The following is a 9,267-nucleotide window of genomic DNA, read 5'->3' as shown; positions in this document are numbered from 1 at the left end:
TGTATACAACACATGGCACATACCTGTATGTCCATACACCAGAAGAACATTTTAATAGAAGTTATATATATATATATATATATATATATATATATATATATATATATATATATATATATATATATATATATATATATATATATATATATATATACACAGTGCAGACCAAAAGTTTGGACACACCTTCTCATTCAAAGAGTTTTCTTTATTTTCATGACTATGAAAATTGTAGATTCACACTGAAGGCATCAAAACTATGAATTAACACGTGGAATTATATATGGAATTATATACATAACAAAAAAGTGTGAAACAACTGAAAATGTCATATTCTAGGTTCTTCAAAGTAGCCACCTTTTGCTTTGATTACTGCTTTGCACACTCTTGGCATTCTCTTGATGAGTTTCAAGAGGTAGTCACCTAAAATGGTCTTCCAACAGTCTTGAAGGAGTTCCCCGAGAGATGCTTGGCACTTGTTGGCCCTTTTGCCTTCACTCTGCGGTCCAGCTCACCCCTAAACCATCTCGATTGGGTTCAGGTCCGGTGACTGTGGAGGCCAGGTCATCTGGCGCAGCACCCCATCACTCTCCTTCTTGGTCAAATAGCCCTTGATGCCTTTAGTGTGACTCTACAATTTTCATAGTCATGAAAATAAAGAAGACTCTTTGAATGAGAAGGTGTGTCCAAACTTTTGGTCTGTACTGTATATATATAATGTGTGTGAATAACTTTATCCTTCTACACTGGTCAATCACGCATCAAGCCACCAATCAGTGTAGAGAGCGCGCTGTGTTTTGAACTTGTTTTGATTGCTGCTTGGTGGCATCTACTTACTCCAATATACAGTTCAGCATCAGTTTAACAGCAAGCAGAACATTTCGAGAGGAATGGAATGATGGAAGAAACTCCTGACTCGAACTCGCCACAACAACTTATTTGTGTGATTTTTTTCTGAAGTAGTTCAAAGGTTTTGGTCTCATGATTATTTTAATAGACATTAATCCGTGTTTGACTCTTATCATTTTATTAATAGATTAGTGTGCTATGGGTTACATTAGAGTCTTTTCACATAAACTGAGTTGATAAAGCAGAGTCTTGTAATCATAATAAATAGCAATAATAAATCATTGGTTTTTTTTTGGATACTTAAGCACATTTTTAAGGAAAACACTTTTTTAAATATTCATTCAAGTGAAAGTTTAAAGGGAGCACTTTTATTCGAGCAATATTTTACCTACTGTATCTCTAACTCAAGTACATACGAGCTGAATCCTGAGCTTAATTGAGAAATCCAGGAAATAAAGAGCCCTTGAAGCCCTTGTTAACTTATCATATATACGTTTACTGAGCCCATTATCAGGAACACCACTATACCTAATTATTGAGCAACTGAACACTATTTCGCAGATACGAACAAACCTGTACTTAAAGTAAAATTTGTTCAGGGTCGAAAAAATTCAAAATGGAGGTGAGCCACAGCTAGCTAGTCGTGGACCGTAACAAGTCTACATGAGTCGCACTAGACTGAGGCAAATTCATTTTTTAAGTGAATTTTTTTATTACTTAATACGAAATATTGTATACAGTATTTCGATTTGTTTTAGTATATTTTATTGTTTTTTTTTTAATAGTATTTCACATCATTACATTTATGGCATTTAGCATTTATGGCATTTAGCAAAAGCCCTTATCCAGAGTGACGTACAAAAGTGGGAGATATGCGTAGTCAATAACGAACACAGTAACAACTTACAAACAAATTCATTTGGAACATAACTCCTCTGTAAGGTGTGAAGCGTCTGTATTCTCATCTTCACCTGCTCGATTATCGCTGTTGTGGACCAATTACCCCATGGTTTAGCATGTTCCCTGATGCTTGTCTTTGACAATAGTAAATATTGCTAATTTGAGTTACGGCAGTCTTGATGTCAGCTATGGCTATCCTTTTCTGGCCTCTCGTCAAGTCTTTACCACACACACTTTTTCTGCTTTTCCGTGCGAAACGTGTGTGAAACCCACATCAGCAGTTACTAAATTGAAATGCCACAGTTAGGCACATTAAAGATCACATTTTCTTTGCCTTCTAATGCTCTTAAACTGCATCGGTATGATTTTGTGTGCTGTGCTGCTACAGTGTAATTAACTCGAGTGCATAATTGTATGACCTGCAGATATGCATGTGTAGTGAAGCACACTGAACTCATTACACCCCATTATCTTTCATGCTGTTCAAATTAGGCTCACACAGGGATTCGCTTCCTTAATATGCACATACGTCTGAAAAGATTTTTTTTTCTGCAGCTGAATTACTCAATTAAATTACAATTACTATTAAATTAGACAGAATAGCCCACAGCGCTTTATTGCATACTAACCAATTTAATTGTAAAGTTATTCGTCTAAAGCTGTATGCAAAAGTTCACAAACACAGTTTAACACGATGGAAGCTCAGTGGTTAAGGCTCTAGGTTACTGTTCAGAAGGATTGGTGGTTCAAGCCCCCAGTATATCCAAGCTGTTCTCCTTGGGCCCTTGAGCAAGGCCCTTAACCCTCTGTGCTCCGGGGATGCTACATCACGTCTAACCCCAGCTTCCTAAAATTGCTGGTATATGTGAAGAAAGAATTTCACTGTGCTGTACTTGTATATATGACAAGAAAAAAAGCCTTTTCTTTTTCTTGAAAGAAAATAAGTTGTTGACAACAGCCAGGACTTACAGATGTTCTGCTATTACCACAAGCAACAAGTGTACAATTCACTTCAGTTTTACTGTACAGTGCTTTTAACAGTGGCATTTATAACAAAGCAGCTTCACAGAAATAAATAGATTGAGAATTTAAATGCTATGCTTAATTTTAAAGTTTAGGAGAAAGAAAGAAAGAGAAAGAAAAGAGAGGAGTCAGTAAGAAAAAAATGTAATGTGGTACTTTTGAGTCTTTAAATAAAACTGATACAATTGATCAAATTAATTCAATAACATAAAATTAATTTAAGAGTAAATTGCTGTAACATTGATTAAGATGATTTTTAGAGGTGGGGAAAAAAACAGTAACCCAGGAGAAAACCCATATGGAGAATTAAAGCATTTGGAAGATGGCCTAAGAGTGTCTTACGACTATTTATACAACTGAGCAATTGAAGGATAAGGGCCTTGCTCGGAGGCCCAGCAATTAGAGTTTCATGATGATGTGACTTGAACTCATGACCTTCTGGTCCAAAGCTTAACACCTTAAGCCATCAGTTCCCCCAAACAACAGACAATGGAAGAACATGCAGAGGAACTCCATACAGACATTAAGAATGTAGTTTTACCTGAAAACCAGCACCAATACTTTCTCATTGCTGAATTCTTTACTTTGATTGCAACTTTTAAGTTCCTTTCAGTAAACACATTTAGAAATACTAAAATGTGAAGAAAATAGGTGTCAGAGTGAGTATCTTTCCATTTACTTACAGTAGCTACTAACCCTCTTTGCATAAGGGAAATCTCACCCAATCTACTTACCTTTATGTATCTGGGTGCAGGAAGAAACCATCCTGTGAGTGATCCATCAGTCAGGCCTAAAATACTGAAAACTCCCCATTCAGTTAATCCAATCAGTTCAATCTATTAAGTAGTTAATACTATACAATCTGTTTTAGTGTTTATTTGACCCACTGTATGTCTTATACATAAATTTACACTTCGATTTCGTGGCTTCTTGGTTTTTTATGTTTAGTTAAAAAAATTCAATAAACCGTTTACACAAATATAACCTGTTATAACCTGATATTTATCAATCGATTAAACAGAATGAAAGAACTCGGCCAATCTGAGAGTGCAATAACTTATGCAATAATGTCTATATTTACCTGGAGGTCTTATTTTAAGGTTAATCGTGTTACCCAGACAGTTCAGCTGCATTAGTGGCGAGAAAAACAGCTCACCTGACTCCTACGGCTTTTAATCCGCACGTGCGCTCAGGTCTATCCGTTCCTCTTCATAAGACATCGTTTAAGGGGATCAGGACTGGGGTCAGGAGAGGGCATGGTCAGAGAAGTAGGGGCGGGCAAGTGGATTGGACCCCAAGAGAAAAAGTAGGAACAGTTTGAGAGGGTTTGAACAGACAGAGAGTGCGACAAAGAGCAACACTGATGGAACAGAAGGGGTGTATGATAGTGAGCAAACAGGTGAGCTCTTCACCTTTCCTGAAAGCTTTTTACTTAAAGATGCCATTGAGCGTGTCCGGTCCTCGCCGCCAGCGACGCCACACGCTTCCTGCCAGCGAGTTCCGCAACCTCACGCCACAGGATGCCATCAGTGTGTTTGAGATTGAGAGAGAAGGTAAGAGTCGATGCAGAAGGCCCTGATTTATTGCATGGTTTGTACTTTGTCTAACTACAGGTGACATTTGGAAATAAAATTAATTGTTTTTTAATTTTACAACCAGGTAAAAAAAAAAAAAGAAGTATTACCTATTAAACATTTATTTTCATTACCTATTAAAAGATTCTTAGAAGTTCAGAGTAGAGGTCGACTTATATGGGTTTTTCTCTCTATACTGATGCTGATATATGATGCCGATTTTTTTGGCCCATTTTCTTTTTTTCTCCTTCATGCCATAAAACCTAATTCTCAATTAATTAGACGTGATACAGAAAATTGCTTAAATGAAACATTTATTGAACAACACAAGTCTCTCCAATCAGTGCACTGGTTACCATGTTTTTGTACCCATGCCCACCTCTAGCCTAAACTACAGCTGTTTGAAAGCCTGCTAAAAATTTAGCTCCAAAAACTTTCTCTTTCTCTCTCAAATTGTTATTCTCCTTCTCTCTCCAAAAGCAGCATCATATTTAACAAAAGCAATATATAATTCCAGATTAAAAAATAATAAGAAGAACATGAAGCCTGGCCATCAGCTGTTTCTGCATGTCGAGCTCGTTGGCGAGAAAGAGAATCCGATTGGCTATTTAGCTTCTTGCTTTAGAATCCTTTTGAATCAGAGGAGACCAAAAAGCTGTTTGGTAGAGATATCAATCCTAAAATATTAATATTTTCGATACTGGCATTGTATCAAAAGGATCGATTTTAAAATAAATTATTGATCCTCTCTGGGGTTTTTTTTAAACAAGTGAGTTTAGAATATTTTAATATTAATACGCCATAGAGTATGTAAATATTTATAATATCTTCTTCTGCTGTACCACCAGTTACCAATGATGAAGCTTCATGTGACATGTCAAATACATGTGCCAATACCACAAATATGACACCTAAAAGTAAAACACCCTATAGAGCATCGTTTCAGAGCTTCACTTTATACCATACAGATTGTTTCAGATATGAATATATTACAGTATTTTATGTGGAGCAGAATATTACACTGAATGAGTATTGATATTTTAACTAAATATATTTTAAAGTACGATTTTTATTAAAACATTTTATACATATTACATAAAAGCATCGATATCGGTATCGATATCGGCGATACTTGTCTTGGTATCAGATCGAAAAGAAAATTGTTGGTACAGTATCGCCCATCCCTACTGTTCGGATGCCGAATACAGACTACTGCCACCTGCTGGTATGAAAGAGCTAGGCCCACTTACACAAAAGCAGAACAGAATCGCATGGTTTGGTGAGTCTGCCTAATAATTGTCCTAATGTGCAGAACAATCGGCCAATGGCGATTAATAAAAAAATATATATAAAATCAATCGTCGAACTCAGAGTTATATTTAACCTCAAAATTCTCAAAATCCTTCTCTCTCTTAAAGCAGCATCATACTTAAAGTGTAAATTAATAACTTGTGATTATATATATATATATATATATATATATATATATATATATATACATATATATATATATATATATATATATATATATATATACATGCATACACGTGTGTGTCTGTGAAATGGGTTTAGAAGCCTGGACTGAATATTAGAGTTTAAATTATTACAGAAGATTTTTTTATTATTATTTGTTAATAAGTTTTACATAAAATAATTACTCTTAATCCAGCCATGAGAATGATTTTAAGTTGTTCTTATTGTTGTCAATGGAAACGAAAAGAAAAGAAAAGAAAAGAAAAGAAAAGAAAAGAAAAGAAAAGAAAAGAAAATATTTGGAGACAATTGGCTTCATTTCCCTGAATGGAGACTCTCAGGACACCCTGCACATCACTTTACATGTCTTGATGTTGGACACAAATAGGTTCAGAAGGGCCGGGTTAATTTGATTGTGATTAGAGACACTTGAACTCTTGGCTGATCTGGTGATAATCTGTTTGTGTTAGCATATAAAAGCAGGATCATCTCTCTTGTCCTCAGTAACTGAATCCCCTTTCGTCATGCCTGTCTGTATGTAGCTTTCATCTCAGTGTCTGGAGAGTGTCCACTCACGTTGGACGAAGTGCTGAAATTCTTAAGTCAGTGTCCCGAGTTATCCATGGGCTGGTTTGAGGAAGGACAGCTGGTGGGCTTCATTATAGGATCTGGCTGGGATAAAGAAAGACTTGCACAGGTAAAGAATACGTATCAGTGAACAGTCCTCTTGTTTTCACTCTGTCTTGCAATTTTTGAGCTTCATGATGTTTCTTTCAAGAGTTCATGTCTCGCAATAGACTGAGGATTTTCCTTTTTGGGTGAAGATCAAATAAAAATTGTATTGAATTTGTTCATAACAAAATTTACTTTTACACCAAAATAAATAATATTGAATGCATCTTTACATCCTAACAACCTGCTCAAATGCTAAATTATCTATACCTGGCGAACATTCCTCCGTGTGGGGCACCCATAGTTGAGACCCACCTACCATGCCAACAAACCACTCCTCCACCTGGTTAACAGAATCAGGGCCTGTATTATGCTGCCTGCTGCAGGCCTCGTTTGGCTTCCTACAGTGGCTCTACATGTGCCCCAAACAGGAATGTTTTCAGGGTTATGGATAATTTAGCACATGAGCAGGTTGATGGAAGATGTAAAATTCATTCAATAGAATTTAGTTTAGTGTAAAATGGGATAAACTTGATAAATGTAGTTTTATAGAAAAAAATTAAGCTAAAAATGTATTTTACATGCATCTATGAGGGTCCATTATGTTCTTCTTGCTTTAATAAAGTTATATTAACTACATACAAACATTTACACCGAATTAAATAATCATAAATGATTTCATATGCCACCTGTCTGTCTATTCATATAGGAAGCTCTGACACGTCACATACCCAACCCTCCAGCTGTACACATCCACGTGCTATCTGTCCACCGGCACTGTCGCCAGCAAGGCAAAGGCTCCATCCTTCTCTGGCGTTACCTGCAGTATCTACGCTGCCTTCCAGGTCCACGCCGAACGCTGCTCGTGTGCGAGAAGTTTCTCGTACCTTTTTATGAAAAGGCTGGCTTTAAGGACAAAGGGCCCTCAGCGATCACAGTAGGAGCCCTACGCTTCCGAGAGATGGAATATACACTCGCTGGGCTGGCCTACGCGCGGCGTAAAAGCAACTGCTAAAATGCTCCTACCATCCCAATGGTATGTTTTTACAGTAAAGGACAACACTGTACAGATTCTGGGCAGCCACTGAAGGCTCAGGAAAGAAAAAAACTATATCACCCTAATGAGTGCTATCTGAACCAGAGACTGAAATCAATTTGATCTGCATATCAACACAATGCATCCTGACAAGCTGATATTTTCTTAAGATTATGCAAATTAAACATGACCTGCTACAGTTCTTATATCCAATGGCTTGAATAGTTGCTGGCATTGCCTTTAAAAAAAAAAATCTTTAATGCCCCCTTTTACAGCTTTAGTTCTTTTGCAATTACTATTACACAAGTACTGCTGGACTGAAGTAAAGAAAGTATTATAACGATGACTACATAATCATCTTACAATATATTGCCAAAAGTATTGGGTCACCTGGTCATAAGTACGGTATGTGATTTTTGAGCATTGCATTCCACATTTAGTGCCAATTTGCTCTTATAATTCCCTCCACTCTTCTGGGAAGATGTTCCACTACATTTAAGAGTGTGCTTATAAAGCATTCACATTCATCCCAAAGGTGTTCAGAAGGTATGAGATCAAAACTCTATAGCAGACCACTAAAGAGCTTCCTGGCAAAGCATGTAAACCAGATTTCCAAGGAGCTCACCTGGTGCACAGGGGCATTGCCATGCTGGAACAGGTTTGGGTTTCCAAGTTCAAGTGAATGCAAAATTTGATTATAGTGCATCTAAAGACGTCCTGTACAATTAAGTGCCTCCAGCTTTGTGGTAACAGTTTGGAAAAGAACCACATATAGCAGGAAAGGTCAGGTGTCCCAATACTTTTGGCAATATAGTGTATCTTGTTATATACAACCTAAAACTGTTTAGAGGCATTTAAAAAAATAATAAACACTGGAGTACCAAAAACTGGTGATATTTCTTTGGAGAATCTCTGTAGCTAGTACCTGGAGCTGCTAAAAGCTAGCGTGAAACTTACATGCGACCTGAATCAAGCAGCTAATTTTCACACTGTGTAAAGTGCTATTTCATTCGTATGTCTAGTTAGAAAAAGATCTATAGATTTCTGGTAAGCGTATAGAGCTAGTGATCTGCTAGTGATCTGCTAGTGATCTGCTAGTGATCTGCTAATAAAGCTAACAAACAATTCCTTTTAATTTAGCGCTTAGCGCTTCCCATGTGACCCAAACAAACAATGCTGTACAGAGGGTACCACTGTCACTTGTTAGTGTGAACACACGGTGTGACTCATTGTAATTTGTACATTGTCATTTTATTGTATTTCTTTATTTTGTTATTCATTTGTGTTTATTTCTTATTTTCAAAGATAACACCAGATATGAATCACATGATATGTATGACTATTGGTACTGTAAATAAATTGTTATATTGTACTATTAGTTTCCAGTTTCTTCTGAATAAAATCCATCGATTCAACCATTTGAGCGTTTCAAACCTAAGTGTTTTGTGTATTTTACATTTATATTCATGGCATTTGGTAGATGCCCTTATCCAGAACGACTTCTCTAATAATCTCACTTATACAACTGAGAAATTGAAGGTTAAGGGCCTTGCTCAGGGGCCCAAAAGTGACAGCTTTGTGGTGCTGGGATTTAAACTTACAACCTACCGATTAAATTTTTTTCAAGACTTTAACCACTGAGCTCCCACACTTTAAGATATTAACAACCATAATTTAAAAAATGCAGCAAAACTACTAACAGTAATAAAATGTAGAAACTTCTTGTATGTCCTAAAATTAGAT

General features: G+C 36.5%; 1 protein-coding gene across 1 annotated transcript; it reads left to right on the top strand.

Annotated features, from left to right (window-relative positions):
- Positions 1-4,050: 4,050 nt before the first annotated feature.
- On the top strand, positions 4,051-7,943 carry aanat2 (arylalkylamine N-acetyltransferase 2). The gene is made up of 3 exons (XM_046835076.1): positions 4,051-4,322; positions 6,359-6,513; positions 7,198-7,943. Exons 1-3 carry the CDS (start codon positions 4,133-4,135, stop codon positions 7,501-7,503), a joined length of 651 nt encoding a protein of 216 aa, XP_046691032.1. The 5' UTR covers positions 4,051-4,132; the 3' UTR covers positions 7,504-7,943.
- The last annotated feature ends 1,324 nt before the right edge of the window (positions 7,944-9,267 follow it).

Source organism: Silurus meridionalis, chromosome 22 (genome assembly GCF_014805685.1).
Source record: "Silurus meridionalis isolate SWU-2019-XX chromosome 22, ASM1480568v1, whole genome shotgun sequence".
Taxonomy (NCBI): Eukaryota; Metazoa; Chordata; class Actinopteri; order Siluriformes; family Siluridae; genus Silurus; species Silurus meridionalis.
Note: the sequence above shows the minus strand (reverse complement) of the source record. Positions and strands in the feature narration are given on the sequence as shown.

Bases quoted from the DNA above. Each gene is read 5' to 3' on its own strand.
- aanat2 (XM_046835076.1), top strand. From the start codon at position 4,133: ATGGAACAGAAGGGGTGTATGATAGTGAGCAAACAGGTGAGCTCTTCA. The intron at 4,323-6,358 runs GTAAGAGTCGAT...GTCTGTATGTAG, and splicing joins GTTTGAGATTGAGAGAGAAG to CTTTCATCTCAGTGTCTGGA. The intron at 6,514-7,197 runs GTAAAGAATACG...CTATTCATATAG, and splicing joins ATAAAGAAAGACTTGCACAG to GAAGCTCTGACACGTCACAT.